We start from the raw sequence: 22,872 nt of genomic DNA on the forward strand, positions 1-22,872 counted from the left end.
TTTGTAACATCAGTTGTAATTGCACATCAGTCTTACATGTGCTGATTGAATACAAGGTTTTTGTCTCATCTGTGTGTTGAGTAATAAATATCACTTTAACAGCAGCATTGACAATCACCATTTAGATTTTGCAAGTCAATTGGGGGGTAGGGTGATAATAATTGTATGAACACTGGTGATATTTTCAGGTTAGATATTGGAAGGGAATATATCATTGCACGAACACCAGTGATACACAACGATTTGCAAGTCAGATGTAAGGGTGATACATCATTGCACAGAACGTTGGTGAGACACTGATTTTGCAGTCAGATATTGGGGGGGATACTTAATTGCATGAACACCAGTGAGACACCAAGATTTTGCAAGTCATCTTGTGGGGTACATAATTGCACAAACACCAGTGAGACACTAAGATTTTGCAAGTCATCTTGTGGGATACATAATTTTGCGCAAACACCAGTGAGACACTAAGATTTTGCAAGTCAGAATGATCAGGACATGCATATAACTAAGATTTTGCTAGTCAGATATGGGTGGATATATAACTCAAAGATTTAACAAGTCAACATTATGGACAGGGGGGATACACAATTGCATGAACACTGGTGAGACCCTGTTCCATATAACTATTGTTTGTCTTATGAATCTCTTCCTTCTGAAAATTGATCAATAAGTTATTATGATATTGATCTTATAGATAATGATCATATACAGTTTTCTGAATTTTTAAAGACTAAACCCAGTTAATCAAATATGTTTATCATGCACAAGCATTAATCAAGCATTGTCTTTAAAATACATTGTATGTATCTTACACAGTACAGTTTTCATTATATTTGAGACTTTTTGGACCAGAATATTTTGTTCATTATATAGAGATGTTCACTATATGGAGGTATGATCCCTATAGCATCTGGAGCTATTGGAAGTAATAAAGGACCTAAAAATGCACCATTTAAATGATAATGAACATAGATCTGTATTTGCTCACATGTTTGAAGAACTTGAATTTCCCTCTATAAAGATTTAATTACATCCTGAAATAAGTGTAGATAGATAATACACTAAAACCTGTCTTGCATGACCACTACCATTAGAAACCACCTTTCTTGAGATACCACATTCTCTGTGTACTGAATAAGTAATTATGTAGTATTCTGGCTTGTAATGAGAGACCACCTGTCTTGAGAGACCCCATATTTTTGGCATAAAAGGTGGTCTAACAAGACCATTTCTGCTGTATTAATTTATTTTCATGTACACAAGAATGTTTTGTGTCTACTCCCGTTAACCTGTCATACCAAAAATTGTACTCAAGAATATTCTGTCTACTCCCCTTGGCCTGTATTGACCTGTTTTTAGAACTTTCTGCATTTCTGAAAACTGTCAGTACATGTACCAGTCCATAGAGGAGGTCAGGTTATAGAGGTGATGTTTTAGGGAAGTCTTACTATGGCTATGACATTTATTTTACTTGCCCTATACTTAGTTTATGCACTTAATAATAATATAATAATTAGGACTTTGTATAGCGCCTAATCTTTAGAAGCTCTAAGCGCTTTACAACATTAGACAACACCTAAAATGACATATATAATGATATCATTACCCAAAAAAAAGGGGCCCTGAGTGGCCGAGTGGTCTAAAGCGCTCACCGTTATGGATCACTGCCATCTCACCTCTGTCTGCGTGAGTTTGATTCTCAGGCTTAGCTGATGTTGGTATGTAAGAAAGCCTGCCAGTAGCTTCTCATGGGTCGGTGGTTCTTCCTGGGGTTTTTCAGGGTTCTTCCTCCACCAATTATACTGGCCGCCATGTATAGCCTATCTTGTGCTGAAAAATGGCATTAAACCCTACAACAACAACAGCAACAACACAAAAAAACAAACACCATGAAATTAGAAAGCAAAAAACGTGCTGAAAATATTTAAGGTAAGGAAACATTATTAGGTCTTTAAGTCTGTTCTTGCAGTCGAAGTAGATGAGATTTAAAAGCACTCTAGAATGTCATCACTGTATCTTTGTGTATATGTTCAGTGGGCAATTCGTTCCACATTGCTGGGCCCTGGTATGCAAAAGAACATTATCCATCTGACTTCATTTTCATAGTGGGAATAATGAGAATATGAGTGTCAGAAGAGAAGCATAAGTATCTTGTTGATGTGTGCACATGGGTGAGGTCGGATAGGTATGTTGGATTGGAGCCTGTCAGCAAAATGAAGCACAGAGAACAAATTTTGTGTTTGATTCTGGATTGAATGGATAGCCAGTGTAGGGTTCTGTACAGGGGGTGTGTGTGCTATGATCGTGGTACTCTAAGGATGATCAGAGCAGCTGTGTTTTAAACTTTTTGAAGCTTCTGGAGTAGATATTGAGACAAACCAGACAGAATTGTGTTAAAATAGTCCAGTCTTGAAAGTACTAAGGAACACACAAGTATTTTAGTGGCATCAACTGAAAGATCATTGTGAATGGAGCTGATGTGTCTCAGCTCAAGATATGCAGCCTTGCATATGTTCATGACATGTTGGTGCAATGAGAGAATACTGTCGAGAGTAACACCTAGGTTTTGTACTGACTATGTGAATGTAATGTTGGTGTTGCTGATATTTAGTGTTTGAGGTAAAGGATGTGAATGAGAAAGTCTTTGTGTTGTGATCAGAATGACCTCAGTTTTATCATCATTCATCTGCAGCTTGTTACATGTCATCAATGATTTCACATCAGAAATGCACCTCTCTACACCTTGGATGGTAGCATCAACTTCAGTTGGGTGGCTAGTTTTGTATATTTGGGTGTCATCAGCGTACAACTGGTGAGAGACTGGATGATGATCTATGACAGTTGAGAGCTACTGAGTGTACAGAATGAAGAGAACAGGTCCAAGAACAGACACCAGTGGAACACCACAACATAGATCAACTAGGCTGGAGTGTATTCCATTTGCAGACACAATTTGTGTCCTGTTGACCAAGTAGGACTTGAACCACAGTAAGACTGTATTATGAATGCCAAATACATGCTTGAGACAGTGAAGTAATATATGGTATATTGTGTCAAATGCTGCAGACAAATCAAGGAGGGTGAGGACTATAATCTTTCCACTATCCAAAGCAGAGAGAATGTCATTAACTACTTTTAGAAGAGTAGTTTCAGTACTGTGGCAAGGGTGATATGCAGGCTGTACATTGCTAAAAAGACTGTTTGAATTCAGATGAGATACAAGTTGGAATAGAACAACTTTTTCTAAGATTTTTGACATGAATAAGATCAGAAAATAGTGCTTTAAATCATTATGGTCAAGTGTTGGTTTCTTCAGGAGAGGCTTTTCAATGGCAGTTTTGAAAAATGATGTGAATTCCCTAGATGAGAGAGAGGTGTTAATAACATCAGTTAGAAAGGCAATATTGGATCTAAGCACTCAAACAGCAGTGATCATAGAATCAAATCAAGTTCACTTGACTTTGGTGCACTCTTCATCACAATTGTACGTACTAACTCCATAGAGACAGGTTCAAATGTTGCTAACGGTTGCCACTGAAGTCCTATATCACAACTACATGGTAACAATGAGTAAATTGAAATTGTGTTGTCAAGCTTATCTCTGAAGGTTTGTACTTTGTCACAGAAGAAATTTGCAAACAGGTCCAGAAGGTCGACTGTTGAGAAGGTAGTTGGAACTGGTGTACATTTGTTCCTTGACATTAGCTTGTTAGTAATCTTGAAGAGCTCTAGTCCTAACTGGAACTTTCCATGATCTTAGTACTGTAGAGGGCTGATTTAGCTGCATGGGCTATGACATTCTTCTTAGCAGCTTCATAGATTTGTTTATGAATAGTGAGTCTGGTGGAAAGCTCTTATTTAAGAAAATTATTGGCTTGCCTTTTGCCAAGGTACCTTATTGGGATTTGGTTCACTTGGTTTGATTTGTAAAACGTTTTGAACCTTCATGCAGCAGCAGTAGTTTCGGCATCACAAGATGTATATATCAGATTCAAGTATGTGTTTAAGATTTTGAATATGTCATGTAAGAAGGAAATTTACATTTAATTTTGCAGAAATGAAAAGCGGGAATATTACATTTGGCCTGTTTCTCCATCCATCTTTCCTCACTTTCATCCTTCCTTCCATACATTCATTAGCCATATTTACATTTCTGCATAGCAGCTCCCATAGTTATTGTTGGATTTCAAGCAATTTTGGTATGCAGCTAGATATTGATGACACTTTGACCTTGACTACATTCTGTATTCATCATTAAGCAGAGTTACAGCTTCTGACAGATCAGCCTGCTTCCTTTCCTGCACATTAAATCCCATCTTTTTTTTAATTTCAACAAAATTTAAATATGCTGCTTGATTGTGTGTGAAAAGTTTACTTTCATTTATGTTCAGTATAGTTGTTAGAAGAGTTTCTATGAATTCGTTATATCATCTGTAACACAGGAAATCACAAATAACCAGTGGATCAAGAGATCCCTTTTAACATTACATGGCACTGCATGATTAAGATAGAACATGTTGGGGGCTTATTGTTGTAGGGTTTAATGCCATCTTTCAGCACAAGATAGGCTATACATGGCAGCCATTATAAATGGTGGAAGAAGAACCCAGGAAAGGACCACCGATCCACAAGAAGCTACTGGCAAGCTTTCTCACATGCCCACATTGGCCGAGCCTGAGATTAGAACCCACACAGACAGAGGTGAGATGGCAGTGATCCATAATGGTGAGCCCTTTAGATCACTCGGCCACTCGAGAGACCCCCTGGTTGGGGGCAGAAAATATTGTGATCTATCACAGGAATACACATCTTCATATTTCATTTTAGAATGCTGTTTGATATTATTATATGATAGTGTTTCAATATATCATCAGTATTTAACTTGAAAATAAAATTCTTATTATCATTTGTATGTTTTATTTTATGAAGTTGAGAAAAAGATTTCATTTTAAAAAGTTACGAGTCCAAAGTGTGGGTATCATATCTACTATCACATGGGGGCAGTATCTCTGTTGCTTCTGTTTCATGCATTTCTTCAACAAGTCATGCCTGATACCATTTGAGAGCTACATTTCTGTAGACTGCACAAGCTATTATATAAACCAGATTTAATTTTAAGTATATATCCAGGGTCGAACTTGAGCATAAAAGTATATATAAAACCAATTTTAGTTTTAAGGCCCCTATCAAGGGTTTCAATTTTAATTTTAAAGGCCATGTCCATTGTTTCATCAAGCCTTATTAAGGGCCAAATCCAGAGTTTCAACAGGAACTTGTTTTCATGTAAAGGGCCATATTCAGGGTTTGAACAGGAACTTATTTTAATTTTAAGGGCCGTATTCCAGGTTTGAACGGGAGTTTATTTTTCATTTAAAGGGCCATATTTAGGGTTTGAACAGGAGTTTATTTTTAATCTAAAGGGCCATATCAGGGTTTCAACAGGAACTTATTTTAATTGAAAGGACCATATTCATGGTTTCAGCAGGTGCTTATTTTAATTTAAAGGGTCCTATCAAGGTTTTCAACAGGTGCTTATTTTAATTTAAAGGGTCATATCCAGGGTTTCAACATGTGATTATTTTTTTTAATCTAAAGGGTCATATCCAGAGTTTCAACATGTGATTATTTTTTTTAATCTAAAGGGTCATATCCAGAGTTTCAACAGGAGCATACAATTCTTTCTTTGAAATAACTTGAACTGATTTTATTTCACAAATTTCAAATAAATAGTTGCCTGATTCTATTTCATGCATTTCTTTATGTTCGATAAAATAAATCATCATTTTTGGTATCATTAAAAGCTAAATATAATTTGTTTTAGGCTACACAACATTTTAAGACAGAATAAGGTAGGATCAAGAATCTAAAACCAATTTTAAAATTCTATCTTTTAAAGAACTCCAGCCACTTTTCTGTTGCATCTGTCAAATACATGCCAATTACTGTTATATGCAAATTCTTCATATTCTACCAAATCAAGTCATATCTGGTATCATTAAAATGCATTTCTGTAAACTACACAGGCTTTTTAGACAGCTTCTCTGAACTTGAAGGGCTCTATCGAGGGTTTGTCATTTGCATAAAAGTCCGTTTGAAAATACATAATTTGCTTTTTATGCATTTCTTCTTCTTGTAATAAAGCAAGTCATTTGCTGTCATTTAAAAGACAGTTTTCTATAGACTACACAAGCATTAAGATAGTGAATTTGAGTAGTTAGGTCCATGTTCAAGCATTAAACATGAGCATAAAATTCAGTTTTTGAAATGACTTGGAAAGCTTTCCTGTCACATTAGTCAGATACATATCAGTTCTCTTCTTTATGCATTTCTTCATCTTCTCTTAAATCAAGCCATATTTATTCTCATTTAGGATGTTATTTAGGATCTAAACATGAGCAAACTACTATCTTTCAAATAATACCATTCTACTTTATTGCACTTTTTATGCAGTAGATTTTGTTTGTATCACTTAAAAAGTGACTAAATATTTATGTTGACTGCAGAACATTTTCAAAAATAATTTCAAATTTAATGGCAGTATCCAGCATCAAACATAAAAAAGTTTCTGAAATAACCAGAATTTTGTATTGCTACCCTTACTAGTCAGTATTTTAGTTGTTCAGATTCATGCATTTCTTCACATTCATTCTTCAATATTGATTTAGTTTTGTTACAAGATTAATGCATTTTTCTACAAAATGTTCATTTTTCAAATTTTATTCTTTTCTGGAGACAATTTTGAATGGTGAAATCTTGCATAAAATTATTAAAAGACAAAACACTTTTTGTTCCTGTATTTTTTAATTTTTAGTTACATGTGCTTCTTGATTATATTTTTTTAAGACACAGGTTTACTTACACTTAGATTGTGACATGACGGGTTTTGTTAGGCTGCCACTGTGGTAGGTGTGTTATGGTTGGTTGGGGTGGGGTGCTCCCAATATTTATTTAAATTGTTATAGAAATTCCACCCAGGCTCGATTTTGGTTTGAATTTAAATTAGTGAAAGATAGATGTAAAGCTCCAAGTCCCCAGTCAGCAATGCTGACAGTTAAATGATTGAATATACAAAAAAGTGAAATTCAGCGAAAAACAATTTAATGAAATTCAAGTCAAATGATTACAATTTCCCAACTACTCTTCCTTTTACTTGACCATGTGATAGCCTACTGCATCACTTGATTAGTAGTGTGAGATAGCTTTCCACCTGTCCTTGTATTCTACTCATCTATGTATTCTTCTCTCCTATTCCTCCAATTCCTTCTCCTCTTCCTCCCGACTTCCTCCAAATTCCTCCTCCTGCTTGATTTCTCTATACACCTCCTCCTTCTCGACCTTCTCCTCCTTGACTCCTTTTTCTCCTCCTCGACTCTCTCCACCGACTAGATTTGTTGACTCTGACTGCTCTGTTAGTCTTAATTCCATCTCCCCTCTTAGAGACTCTGGGCTTAACTGAACCGGAAGTTCTCTGTCCTCTAAAAAGCTTCCTGTGAAAACACAAGGACAATACAATATTTTCCTTAGCCCTCTCATCTCACTTTACACAGCCTATCGTCAGATAAAGGCTATTAAATTTCTTTGGTCATGCATTTGTTCACATCGAGATACCCATATGTTCTTGTATGATAAAATGTCGTAATAAAAGCATGGTATCAATTACTTCTCATACACACATAAAAAAATTGTGTCACATCAGTACTTATTCCTAATCCCATTATACTAAACAATATCACAGCAATCAGACTATTTCTTTACATTATAGCTCATAAAAAGTACACAATTATTCAAATATCCATGTTCTGATATATCTGTACATCCATATTAACTAATCTTACACGCTTCAACCACTATCCAAATTCACAATTCAAGCATGTGTAAAATGTAACATATCACATGCATAAATGCAATAGTTTACTATGAAGTAACCTAATAGCAAGTTAAAAAATTAATTCTGACCACAAGATAACAATCTACATAATTCTTTACATAATGCTCAAGCTTATTTCTCAAATACTCATGTAAATTAAACACTACAAAGGTAATTCAACGTACTAAATGATCGTATTAATTAAGTATACATACTACACATAATTACAGTTACAATGCCGTAATCTGCAAAAATCGAGCAGGTAACTTACTGACCATTATGAAGCTTTGTCTTTCCTTAGAATCTCTGCCAAATTACGAGTGGCTTCCTCAGAGTAACTTTATATTGCTCAGCAATCTTCCTAGGCGAGGCTAAATTTTCGCTTGCTAGTTAGAAGTTATAATTCAGATCGAAATTGTTATCACAATTCCCATTGGATGTCGCTTTGACCCGATCCAATCAAACTTAGTGGACAATGTCCTTCTGCCGTGTGTCCACGTGAGGACAGATTTAGAATATGCCCATTCTCTCGTGGGTTCCTTAGATCTTAGGACAAAGCTGTAACACATAGGTGGGAAGTCGCTTGATCAAAAGCCTGTGCCGATTCAAGATGTAGGGCCTTCTTTCTGGTCATGGTAACCTTGCATAAGAGATTAACTCTTGTCTGAAGCAATGTTTAGACATCAACCATGGCTTGTAATAATACCTTAGTTTATACACAACTTACAAACTGTGGCTGAGCAAACATGACATAGATAAAGCATAATTTTATTTAATTTTTTTGGTATACAAGAATTCAAAATAAATGAGGAAACAAGAGCAGAGAAGTACCCAATTATAATCTGCATCCATTCCCCAAGCTACCCCCCCCCCCCCCAGCCTTCCAGTAATTGTTCACTGTTTTAGTTCATCAGATTACTGGTTTATATTGATCTTCAGCAGCGCGGGATGGAACCCACAGGTAGTAATAAATGCACCTAACATGTGCTATTTGTGTGGGTAAAATGTTGCATAATTGTCTTTAAGATTGGTTAACTGCAAAATTCTGTTGTAAAAGCTCCATAATCCAAGTGAAAATGTTTCAGGCACATGTCTACAAAATGAGTAATATATCCATAGATACAAAATAAAATTGCTCATTCTTGGTTAAGTTGCCAACTTAGATGTTGATTAACTGCTATGCTAATTCAGTTTTTCACCAAGAAGTCCACTATCAAGCTCCAAGTGCAAATATTGTATAAATTAGTATTTTAATACTAAACATGTTAAAATAAAAAGTAATTATTGTTATCTTCATGTGCATTGTTAAACTCTCCTATAAGAGGGTCTCAGGGGAGAATAGTCCTTGACTAATGAGTCACCTTCTATAAATAAAGCATTATTATTATTATTATTATTACTATCATCATTATTATGCAATCATTTTTTGCTGGTCAGCACCAAACTTGGATTAAAGTTTTAACCCATTCATTATGGATTTTTGGGTTCACATTCATGGCATGAAGATATCACTTCTGTGTCTGATGAGAATGAAATATTTGTTGTAGACGTCTTTAACAGTCTTAGGTTCAAATTCATCAAATGACCTTTCATTATTATTTAAATTTTGTCATCGTGAATTTGTGATATACAAACACTAATCGTAGTGATAATTGTGATTGTTAAAACAACCAGCTGAAGTATCGTTAGTTGCTTACTCCAATACATAGTCAGAAATATTCACATCCCTGACTCGTTAGCCACAGTGCAAGCATAAATGGGCATTTACATGGGCATTCATTTTGTTTATCAAAAGGTTGCCACTGGATATTATAAAGCCAATGGGGTTGTCACAGATCTCTCTATTATGGAGCAGGGGTGTTGTTAATTGCCACATTATGGAGTTGGGGTGTTGTAAATCTTTAACATTATGGAGTTGGGCAGGGGTAATCTCCGTGTTATTGGGTGGGGGTGTTAAGCTGTCTTACTCAGTGGGGGTGTTGTTTATCTCAGTGTTATGGAGTGGGACTGTTGTTTATCTCTCTGTTATGGAGTTTGGAAGTTAATCTCTGCTATGGAGTGGATGTGTTAGAAATCTCAGTGTTATGAAGTAGGAGTGTTGTTTATCTCTTTATAGAGTGGGGGTGTTAATGTCAGTGTTATATAGTGGGGGTGTTGTTAATCTCAGAGTTATAGGGTGGAGGTGTCAATCACTGTTATGGATTGGTTTAAAAAAAATTAATTTCAGTGTTATTGAGTGCGGGTGTTGTAATTCTCAGAGTTATAGTGGGGGTGTTGTAAATCTTTGTATTATGGAGCGGGGATGTTGGAAATCTCAGTGATATGGAGTGGTGGTGTTGGAAATCTCAGTGATATGGAATGGGGTTTGTTAATCTGTGGGCCTGTTACAGATCTGTGTTATGGATTGTGAGTATTGCAAGAGTTGGGATATTCTAAGTGTGTAATGTTGAGTGGGGTGTTTGCAAATCTCTTATGAAGTTGGTGTGATACAGATCTCTGTATTATGGTGTGGGTGGTCTTGCAGATTTCTTTGTTATGGAGTGTCCAAATATATATCATGACTAGGTTGTGTGTTGCATACTATAGCCATGACATCTACCTAATTGTCAAGGTTACAACAAGGGAAAATGTAATTCTCTGATTGTATGTTTGTTTGCAGTGTAACCTTTGAAGCTCTCAAGATGTTTCATGAAACATTTCCTAAATATATATCATAATCGACAATGTATAACATACCATAGCCATGTCCCAAACTCAAAATTAAGGTCACAGCTATCAAAAAAATGTAATACCATGACATGTAACCTAGTCTGAGATATAACTTTTTAATCACTGAAGATATTTTAATAAAAGTTTAGCCATTACTATATCATGTATTGACAGTGTGTCACATATCATATGAATGATCCATGCCTCAAGGTGAAGGTCACTTCAGTGAAATGTAACCTTGACTTCCATCCTTGCCCAGCAGATTTTAGACTTTAACCAGTTGTATATCATGATCATTCATTGTGTCAAATATAAAAGCTATGCCCCACTCCACCCACACCCACCCACCCCTGTGTCTCAAGTCTGGGTCACAGGAAGTAAAAATATAGATCAGTGATCTCCATCCATGTACAGGTATAACTTTTGAACCAATAAAAATATTTTAATGAAACTTCAGTGTACCTTTGAATCTGGCCCACTTTCTCTAAGTATCTCAGCATCTCAGATTTTCTTCCTTAAACTGAGATATTCAAAATCATTTCTTATTCGAATTCAGCAGTAAAAAACAAAACGATTCACAAAATCAAACATGAGCAAGATCACTCAGCATATTATACAGTCCTCCTTTATTTCTTCATTAACCCCCCCTTTCTAAATTTTCCCTCTAAATTGTCAGTTATAGAACAGATCCTAATTATTGTTCTCATGAGACAAGAACATTAAGTGAAATAAATTGTGTAGCATTGTATTGTGGGGATTTATAGTGAGGAATCACTACATACAAAATGACTCAATATTTGCAGGTAAATGGTCATGTGTTGGTGGGACGAAGTCACTTGAATGCATCATCTATCATCAAAGGTCTGCAGACGCCAACAGTAAAGATTGTCTTGCGGCGGTAAGTTTTACTTATTTATTTATTACATGTTATCAGCTAGATCTAGCACCGAAAGAAATGGATTTGCATGTTTTCAGCTAGATCTATTACCAAAAGAAACTGACTTTATTATTTTCCATTATCAAATTCTCTGATTAATATGTGCCAGGATATAATAAATAATTAAGTTACAGTGTCTCCATGGCAAATAGTTGAGTTAGTGTCTGCATGGCAAAAAACGAGTTGCAATGTCTCCATGGCAGATAATTGAGTTAAAGTGTCTCGATGACAAATAATTTAGCTAGAAGTGTCTCCTTGGCTAATAACCAAGTTACAATGTCTCCATGGCAAATAATTGAGTTACAGTCTCTCCATGGCAAATAACCAAGTTACAGTATCTCCATGGCAAATAATTGAGTTACAGTGTCTCCATGGCAATAATTGATTTACATTGTCTCCATGGCAAATAACTTAGTTACAGTGTCTCCATGGCAGATAATTGAGCTACAGTGTCTCGATGGCAGATAACCAAGTTACAGTGTCTCTAAGGCAAATATTTGAGTTACAGTGTCTCCATGGCAGTGTTAGGGCAAAGTAGAAAAAGCTTTACTGGGACCTCGTAAGAAATTAGCTACTAACAGGCATTATTGATAATCCTAGTTAATCAAGATGTCCTGTTTTACTTATATATGTAATGTGTAACTCTTTTGTTTAATGTGGTTGCATGCATTATTGTGTATACTATGCTAATTGACCATATGAGATTATGGTATGGCCCTGCTTCCATCATGCATTCATCCATACTCTGGAATCCGTATTTGATTTTAGTCAGACTTGGAATATAGGTTTATGTCATCAAACCTTGGATGACTTTAAATACGAGTGAGAGTTGTGCATATTAATGAGGTAATCATGCATCAGTTTGGTTGACCTTTTTATCACTCTGGAGTTCATATTTCTGATCTAATTTTGACAAAATTTTAAATATATGCTTTATCATAAAGCTCTCAAGCAAGTTTGGTAAGTAGCTAGATCCATCCAGACGAATGAGGCGAACATGCATTTGATTAGCTCAGCTTGGTAAACCTTTCAAAGCCACATTTCTGATCCAATTTTGATCCAACTCGGAATATAGGCTTAAGTCATAAAGATCTCAGATTAGTTCAGTAATGAGGGAGAACCAATGTAAGAATTAAGTGTTAAATTGTCTGGGCTTGTTACCACACTGTAAACCATATTTCTGGTCTGATTTTGATCAAACTGTATGGGCTTTAAATCATCAAGGTCTTGGATGGGGTTGAAAATGAGTAAGATCCATGCATATCAGTGAAGGAGAGATCCGGGAATTCTGATTCAGAGTTTAACATGGCAGCCATTTATTTGCAAAATTTAACATAAAATGTTTCAAAGGCGATGTAGCAGGTTGGCACCAAACAACAAACTTTTATATACCTAATTAATAAATGTATCCAAAAATGTGCCATTTTCAGTTTTGGATTGGTCACTGTTTTAGTGTTAGCATGAAATATATCATCATCTGGTGTCCTCTCTAACTAAGTATTTATATAAAAAGATCATTATAAATTTAAACAGAAATCTAGACTGCTGAATCTTACCCAACAGCAGTATTTTATCCCACTCTAGGGTTGTCAGAAATTAATTTCATGTATTAGTTGACAACATGCTAACTTGATGCTTCAAAATTAGATAACATCTAATTAATGGGCGTTTGGAGTAAAGTCAGATAGTGAAATTCGATCTTATCCCACAAAAAGCTCAAATATGGATGATGATAATATAAGTTACTTAATATTGCTAGTATCGTTTTTTCTTAATGCAGGTCTAGGCTTCACATATGTTGTTCTAAAATATGGTGTGCTGACACACTGTGACATAATATAGTTACAAGCCACCTGGTGTGAGGGACTGATGAAATGCCTTTAGTACAGACCCTGGGACAATCAATCATTAAGTTAAAGAATTTTCGAAATATAAATATTTCACACCTATTGTGTTATGTGTTCTGTGGCTATAGTATTTAAACAATTAGGAAAAACTAATGACCAAACGAGGCCCAAGGTGGTTGCCTCGTTCGCCTTGCCCTCGGACCAGGCTTGGATTTATGCACAATCACAACTATCATTATGGTCATTTTATTATGTTAACCATTTTTGAAATTAAAGAAATCCCATCTACCGGTATACACTCTGCTTTAGTGGCCTAAGTGGTTAAAATGTCTGCCTTAGATGCAGGAGGTCACAGGTTTGAACTGTGACCAAGTCATACCAAAGACTTATAAATATGGTACTAAGGGTGGCCTCACTTGGTTCTCAGCAATAATTCATTAACCCATGGAGATTTTTTTCATGTTGGCCAGAAATGTGGATGTGTAATTGATTAAATATGCAACAAATATTCAAATTTGATGACATCATCAAACTTCACCCATTAACAAGGGTTTTGGAAATTTCTTACAAATTGTCAAGGAATTGCTAATTTTTTAATTTATATATAATGTTGATGCACAGTTGATTAAATAAGCAAGGAATATACAGATTTGATGACATCATCAAACTTCACCCATGAAGAGGTTAGTGTTTGGACTGGTTGACCTGGTGTCAGGATAATGTGACTGGGTGGGACATGATGCTACATGTCTGAGGCATATTATGCCCCAGTGCTAGACATCACTGTAAATTGCCACACTGCAGACATTGTAGCAATTTGACTAAAATTGTTAAAGCTACATTAAAAATCTAAATCACGCACATACACATGCACCCATCTATACATGTTAGTTTTTATCTGTTAACATCAATGTAAACTGCCACGCTGCAAATATTGTAGTGATATGACTAAAATTGTTAAAGCTATATTAAAAATCTAAATCTAAAACACACACATACATACACACACACAAACACACACATAACCATCTATACACAAGTCAGCTTTTATCTATATAATGAAGCCATTTTTCTTGAAAACTGAAATGGTCGTTTTTTTGGACTCCAGTTAATGACATTTATCCTGATCAATTGAGAAACTTTATAATGATGTACTACCAGAGAAAATAACAGAATTTATTTAGGATTTCTGTTTATATTACAAATTTTGGCCCAGTGATTCAAGGATTTTTATACTTTTTACCTTTATTCTTTATATCTTGTACAGAATTTCAATAGCTTTACCATTTACTTTATAGTACTTTGTGTTAAATTTTTTAGGAATGGTTTATCTTCCTAATTTTGTTGCGATTTTTGCAGTTCTTTAAAACAGTATTTACATTTTTCAATCGTTTCATTTTATTTGCCAGCATATAGCTTGATGCTCATGTGTTTAAATCCTTCTACATACAGTGTACTTACATCGTATTACTGCTGGATCAGTCAGCTTTCTCAGTTGATCATTATACTAGTTACTTTAGTTGTATATTTAGTAAATTTGTAATCAGGTCATAGATAAAATCAGAGTTAATGTATATTGGTAGCCTTGAGATAATTGTTTTCAGGTGTTTTAGGTGTAGCAATACATAGTTGACTAATTTCTCCACATTTTTTCAGTATATACTCGCATGTAAGTAAAATCCAGCTGTATAGACACAGTTCTGCCATTGCATGGTGTGCCTGCATATCTGGGTATTTGCAATTGTTAGGATTAATAAGCATTACAGGCAACATAGACTCTGATCTGCTGCTTAATTATGCAACAGCAGGTCAGGGTCTATGTTGTTTGCAGTCAGACCTTACTTATAAGTGATTGTATATGGTACATACATACCTTTCTCTAAAGGTACTTGAAAAATAGTTTACACCTGTTAGATCTACAATAAATCAGAATTTCATTTCTAGTTGTTATTTTTCTTTGTGCTTTCAAGTGACGGTACAGGTTGACTGCCAGTAAAACAATCTCACTTCAATGGACAACAAAACATCTGAAGTGTAGACTTTGGCAATCAAATAAATAAAATGGTGTATCATTAAGTACCAAGTCAAAAATGCATCATTCAACCCAGTATAAATGTAAAATGTTAAACTAGTTAATAACTGAAATTTAGGCTTATATATGGATTCTTACACAGTATTGTATCCAAGGTGTTATTGATGTGTTTTTTCAAAATCATGAACTTTGTGAAATACCATTTGTGTGTCAATGGGTATAAAAAAAATACAGCATATAGCAGGTAAGAATTTTCATATTGAACAGTATACATGTACATATATTTGCAAATAGTGGACATTATAATGGGTTTATATTTCACTGTAATTCTTTCTCTTAATGCCAGGCCTTGAACATTATTTAAAATACTTTCTGTTCTTTGATATTATGTGTCAGATTTATGCATGAATACCCCTTTCATTTAGAGTATATACAAAGCCACATGTCGATACATCCATCTGTCAGTCCATCCATCCATCGCACATTCACTCGCTCACTAGCTAGCTCGCTCACTCACTCAAAAGAGCTTATGGGATTGTGTTTTCATCTGTCATCCATTACATTTTTGTTATTTCTCCTGCTCCTAAACTATTTGAAGGACTGTAATGACATACACATTTATCCTATGGTCTAGTTGTTCATAAATAAAAATGGTGCCAAATGTACATCCAATATGGCTGCCACCATGGCTGTCTTGCAAATCTTCTTATTGCTATTCCCCTTGAATTGATTGTCATATTGAGATGCAGTTTTGCCAAAGGACCTCAGATGATGCCTATTTGGTCCTAAATGGATATGGTGCCAATCTGACATCCATTATGTCTGCCACAGATGTGTTAAAATGTAAGAAATGGTCTTATATTCAATCTTGGAATTTCCTTTTTCTATCTTGTAACTATGTAGGAAACAACAATACAATAATGTTAATCTTGTAACTGTGTCAGATACAATAATTTAATAATGATAGTCTTGTAACTGCATCAGATACAATAATTTAATAATGATAGTCTTGTAAGTGTGTCGGATACAATAATTTAATAATGATAGTCTTGTAACTGTGTCGGATACAATAATTTAATAATGATAGTCTTGTAACTGTGTCAGATACAATAATTTAATAATAATAGTCTTGTAACTGTGTCAGATACAATAATTTAATAATGATAGTCTTGTAAGTGTGTCGGATACAATAATTTAATAATGATAGTCTTGTAACTGTGTCGGATACAATAATTTAATAATGATAGTCTTGTAACTGTGTCAGATACAATAATTTAATAATAATAGTCTTGTAACTGTGTCAGATACGGTAATTTAATAATGATAGTCTTGTAACTGTGTCAGATACAATAATTTAATAATGATAGTCTTGTAGCTGTGTCAAATACAATAATACATTGTTAACACACCTAGACCCCCAGTTTTAAAGGATTACCATCAAAGTTGGTAAATAATATGAACATTACCCATTATGCATATCAACAACTTTGATACTACAATTCTTTTTAGAGTTATTGCTGTTTCTGTCTTTTAACTTAACTGATTTTATGACACAATCTCATTAATGCAACTAGTCCAACAATGTATTAATGGATCGCCATGAAACTTGGTAATTATTATTGTCAGCTCCTGATGAAGACATCACTCTGCTCAGAATTTTTTTTAGGTGTTTCCCGTTTGTCTTGTAGCATAATGCAATGTATGACCCAATCTAATTAGTATAAGTTTCATGCAGTTTTTAGCTCCACTGGTGGTAACCAGAAGAGCGTATGGGATTGTCTGTTGTCCATCATCATCAGTCCATTAGCTCAAGATTTTTATTGCAACTAAACTACTTCCAGGATTGTCTTGAAACATTACACACACACGTTCACCCCATAGTCTAGTAGGTCCTAAATGAAAGTGGTGCTTCTTGGACACCCAATATGGCCACGATAGTAGCCATCTTGAAAATCTTAATGTTACTTCTCCTGAATGGATGGTCATATCAACATGTTTTTGCTAAAAGACTTTTTATGATATGTATTTGGTACTAAATGTAAATGGTACCAATAGCTGCCATGGTGGCCATCTTGAAAATCTTTTTATTGCTAATCCACCTGGATGGTCATATCATTATTGTGTTTTCACTCAAATACTTCTTTCGATGTCTATTTGGTCCTAATTGAAAATGGTACCTATATGATATCCATTATGGCCACCACTGAAGCCATCTTGAAAATCTTGCTATTGCTACTCCACCTACATCGATGGTCATATGAATGACTTCCTTCTTTATGATGCCTAATTGGTCCTAATTGAAAATGGTGCTGATTTCAGATCCAGTATATTGGCCATTGCAGCCATCTTGAAAATCTTGTTATGTATCACTATTCTTCTTTCATGGATGGTAACATCAATATGGGGTTTTCACTTAAAGACTTTGTATGATATCTAGCTTGGTCCTGAATGTAAAAAAAGCCAACATGACATCCAAAATGGCCACCATGGCAGCCATCTTAGAAAATCTTGTTATGACAACTCTGCTGGAACAGAAAATCATAATAAAGTGGAGTTTTCACCAGAAAGCTTTGTATGAATATCCAGCTGGTCTTAAGTGAAAATGTTGCCTAGCTGATATCCATTATGTGAACCACAGCAGCTAATTTGAACACTTGACAGTTAAAAGGAAAAGAATGGTCTTATCTTGAATTCCTGAAAATTATTTTCACCCAGTAGAGCATCAGACCTTAGGAGACTTTTGTATAAAGGCACATATATCTTAACATCACATTTATTGGAACATACTTAAACCCATCACATAATCGGATGCATACTATAGAATGAAATTGCAATTTTAAGAAGTTTTTTTTTTTTCTGATCTTGCAGAAGGCCAGATTTTATAGAGCACATGGCTGTCAAGCCTCTGACAGTATCACCAAAGTTACTAAAAGATGTAAGTATTGCATTGGCCTTACTTCTGATATTCCAAACAAGAAGGTAGCCATTCTTGTCAAGTTAAAACTTCCAAGTAAAGAAAATATCACAAGACAAATTAATCACCAAGGGATTCACACATTTTGCATTTACATTTTTAAGTTAATAAGATTGATAATTGCCATAATTTCATTTGTGTTTTTTATTTCAGCAGGACCTCACTTTTTTTTTCAGGACCAATAAACTTCAAACTTACAGTTCATGTAAATTTTTATTATTGAAGAAATGGATTTTTAATGTTACATAGTAACTTGTCAAGTCTGAAACCTCTGTAAACTAAATTCTGTTTAATCATCATCCTAGTGGTCTGTGATCATATTAAATATGGTATTTCATGGTATGAACCTGACAGAACAAAACTTGCACTATTAATGATATTGGTATAACATGCAGTATTAATGTATTATATCAGTATAATATGATACTGATATAACATATGAAAAATTTTCTTATGAAAGTACATTATTTTCATAAAATTATTAGCAAATTTGTCATAATCAAATGTCATAAGTGTATTCTGAATAAAAATAATTCCATAATGATGACTTTTCATCAGTACGAAAGTTCCTATTACTTAAGTATCCTATTACACCACTCCCTCGATAACTCGCACTCTGTTAACTTGCGAACCCGCTTATAACACGGGTACAGGCATGGATCCCATTTTTAAACCAGAAAATACTCCAAAAATTGATCCAGATTTGTTGAACTTGAAGAAAATCGTGATTAAAATTGGTAATGGAAACTTTGATATATCGCTCATTTTATTGTCGAAAACTGTAGATAGGACCTGGAAATTTTAATCAACGCTATGAAATATCAAATTTAAAAGTAGGTCATAAATTTTTTTACATTTTCTTTCCATACAACATTCCTAGTATAATGCAATTAACAATATGTAAGGAAATTTTGATCAATGAAAATGTCACTTACGCCGAGTGGAGGCAATACTTTAATAAATAAATACAAATTAAAAAGTTATTTTATCAATTGAGATTTGTATTCTAGTTCTATCTTTCAGTTTCTTTTAAGTGTAATCATCATAAATGCAATGTGTCCTCTTGAAATTAAACGTAATATGTGTCAATCTACAGTAACAGCTATGTATGCGAGCATTGCTCTGAGAACCTAATTAAGTGCCGACCATGTTTTAATAACTGACTTGCGGAAGTATTTGTTGTATTGTTGCACTGAATTCAGAGTTGGCCTCCTTTGTATTATCACGTTAATTATGTCTTTTGAGTCAAAAAAAGGATGGTGGAATAAAAGAAAAGTTAAAAGGCACGAAAATCGAACAAACTTAAAATCTAGCGACCCCATTCATATGTTGGGTGAACTTAAATTAGATCAATTGAACGCTTATAAATGTTATTGTGTATGTAACATAAACTACCTTAAATTAACTGACTCTTTCATAACTGTGATCAAAGATAACAAGGCAGCCAAGCAAAATGAATATCTCGTAAAATAAAGAGCTTGATTTCACAGATACAGATCATTGTGGGCAAGCGAGTTTCAGTGAATTCTTGAACTGGGACTGAGAAATATTCTCAAGGATGATAAGAAGTTTCATTATTACTTCCAATGAAATCACGACATCAATATTGTACTAAATTGAACAATACAAAAGTTTAGTTTAAACATAGACGATTGTTTCACGAAATAAATGTTGTGTGTTTTTGAAGAAAAAAGGATTCTTGTTTGGTGGTGTATCAACAGTTAGTCTAGGTCCCTGCTCTATTAGGACTTCCGATTTGGCAGGATAATATTAAACACCACCAGGGGAACCAGACTCATCAAGAAAACAAAAAGCAGTGACGTAATAGACAGATTATTTTTCGTGTACACGTGATGCTTGTTGAAACCAGTTGGAATGATCTTTCATATGTTGGACATTTTGAAAATAAATGTTATTTAAACAGAATAATGAACAACTTCATTAGAAAAAGCACTTTATTAAAAATTATTATCGACATGATTGTAAAATGAGGATTCAATCAATGAATAGCCCAGTTCCCTAAAGCCACTTTCCCCCCCCCCCAGTTTTCTCGATGTCAAAGCGATTTGTTTTCAATTTTTGGAGGTCCCTCGGTAACTCGCTCCTTGCTTATAGTGCAGTCTGTGTTTGTGGACCCCATTGTGCGCGAGTTATCAAGGAAGAGGTGTACTTAAGTATCACTGAATAAGCTCTTTATTAATATTGATCACTGATCTACCTCGACTTAAAGCTACCTGGTAACAATATCATCAGGCTGAGTATGACCACAGGGATATGAGAATATAGTACTAGTGAATAGGAGTATGACCACAGGGATATGAGATTTTAGTCTTAGTATATACAAGTATGACACAGGGATATGAGATTTGAGTCTTAGTATATACAAGTATGACCACAGGGATATGAGATTTTAGTCTTAGCGTATACAAGTATGACCACAGGGCTATGAGGATATAGTCTTAGTTTATATGAATATGACCACAGGGCATTGTGGATATAGTCTTAGTGTATATAAGTATGACCACAGGGCTTTGAGGACATAGTACTAGTGTATACGAGTATGATCACAGGGATATGAGGATATATTCTTAATGTATAAAGGTATTCTATTACCTCGTGCATATATGTGAATCTCCTGCATGGAATTTTTTCTTCTGAGTATAAGGGTGTCTAGCTTCCCTCAAAACTATTAGTGAAAAAAAATATCTTCACACGTTCTGGTTCCCTAGTAGTATAGTTATGGTAGTACTGCCCATGATCTTGTGATAAACCATGTAGTTGCTAATTGTACCCTTGGATCCTGTCACCACGGTTGATTGATTTAATTATTTGAAGTTTGTCAGAGTGTATTATACTGTGTGAGCAGAATTAATTTGGAAAGGATTAAAGATGTTAATTAGATATTGCTGGGTTGCAAAAGAGCACAATCAGCATAAAATAATAAACATTACTTGGAATCTGATTGCACAAGATGTGTCAGTTTCGACATGGATTACAGGTTATACTGTGTATAATCCAAACTAATTGGGACTGTATTAAAGATGTTAATTGATTATAGTTCAATTATTCAGGAACTCAGGTGGCATAAAACTTAATCGGTTTGACTGCAGTGTTCACAGTATGTTGAGATATCTAAGAGTGCTAATGTAAAAATACCAAATTCCAAGCAACAGAAATATCACAAAATCCAATGATGGTTCAAAATGTGAATTCCCCTGAAAGCAATCACATTCAAAGGGACATAAATATGCATTCTGCTTTTCCATTAAAGCTATTTTAAAGTCTGTTACTGTATCAAAAATGACATCATGTTTCATGTAGAATCCCAAGCCCATAAAATCATATTAACCACAATGACAAATAATCTGTCACTGAAATTCCTGTTTGCAGAATGTGCATCAAATGTGGATAAAGACAGATGTGCTACGACACTATTTGTCAACTTTATAGCCAGACATAATCTCTTGTTAGTGACCATCTGCAAAACATGACCAGTTTGACACCACCTATGAAAAATTATATTGCAAAAACTGACATTAATACCACTAACCTTGATTTGATCCATTGTAAGCATGAATGTAAACTATCCTAAAGTACATGTCACTGAATCCAATTGTAATCCATCATGCCTGAGATGAATGAGGACTCTGTCTAAGTTCAAAGTACATGTCACTGAATCCAGTTGTAATCCATCATGCCTGAGGTGAATGAGGACTCTGTCTCAGTTCATAATACTCGTAAGAGATAATCATTTTCTGATTTGATTGTCATTTTTACGTGATGATAATGATGCTATAAGAACAAAGATGTCTGCAGTTAGACTTAATGTGACAAAGTATGTGACAGTATAATGTATGTGTTTGTGCTTCATGTGAAGAATCTTACTGACATTAAAACAATAGGAAATTAAATCCAGACAGTACCAATCTTGAGAAGTTCTAGCCAGCAATCAGGCTGGTTTAAACTTCTTGAAGGAATCAGTAGTTATACTGACATTGACACATTCCAGTCAAGATACATAAAAGGGCATTTTTCATTTTGAGGAAAATTCAGACTAACAGAAAACCAGGATCCATTTGTTGTTGTTGTTGTTCTTGTTGTTGTAGGGTTTAATGCCATTTTTCAGCACAAGATAGGCTATACATGGCAGCCAGTATAAACAGTGAAGGAAGAAACCAGAAAACCCCCCAGAAAGAACCACCAACCCACAAGAAGCTACTGACAATGCTTACTCACATACCCACATAGGCTGAATCCAAGACTTGAACCTGCACAGACAGAGTTAAGATGGCAATGATCTGGCACAGTGAGCATTTTAGACCACACAGCCTGGATCCAGTAACAGTACATCATCTCCTAAGTGTTAAGATCAGCAATGATAGGGACTGCCACCACTATCATCCAGGCAATGATCTCCATAGAAATGCTAAAAATACTTGTGATACATATAAAACGAGTATGAATGGCAGCAAGTTGCGAGGAAAGGATTCATTTGATGGG

The 22,872-nt window shown here is 34.8% G+C and overlaps 1 protein-coding gene and 1 long non-coding RNA gene across 6 annotated transcripts in view; one reads left to right on the plus strand and one right to left on the minus strand.

The window, feature by feature from the left end:
- Positions 1-22,872, plus strand: part of LOC149807235 (multiple PDZ domain protein-like) — a 453,425-nt gene that overhangs the window by 330,083 nt on the left and 100,470 nt on the right. For all 5 annotated transcript variants that reach the window (XM_089963870.1, XM_089963877.1, XM_089963884.1 and 2 more), the window contains 2 exons: positions 11,386-11,480; positions 18,267-18,333. In XM_089963870.1, coding sequence (XP_089819996.1) covers positions 11,386-11,480; positions 18,267-18,333 — 162 coding nt within the window. The remainder of the gene's footprint in view (positions 1-11,385; positions 11,481-18,266; positions 18,334-22,872) is intronic.
- LOC149807236 (uncharacterized) lies at positions 7,150-21,980 on the minus strand. Its single transcript, XR_016422046.1, has 2 exons — positions 21,923-21,980; positions 7,150-7,493 (listed from the first exon to the last, which is right to left on the minus strand). It is a non-coding gene; the product is annotated as an uncharacterized LOC149807236 (long non-coding RNA).

The sequence above is a fragment of the Sinohyriopsis cumingii genome, chromosome 1 (assembly GCF_028554795.1).
Source record: "Sinohyriopsis cumingii isolate HCF-2022 chromosome 1, ASM2855479v2, whole genome shotgun sequence".
Taxonomy (NCBI): Eukaryota; Metazoa; Mollusca; class Bivalvia; order Unionida; family Unionidae; genus Sinohyriopsis; species Sinohyriopsis cumingii.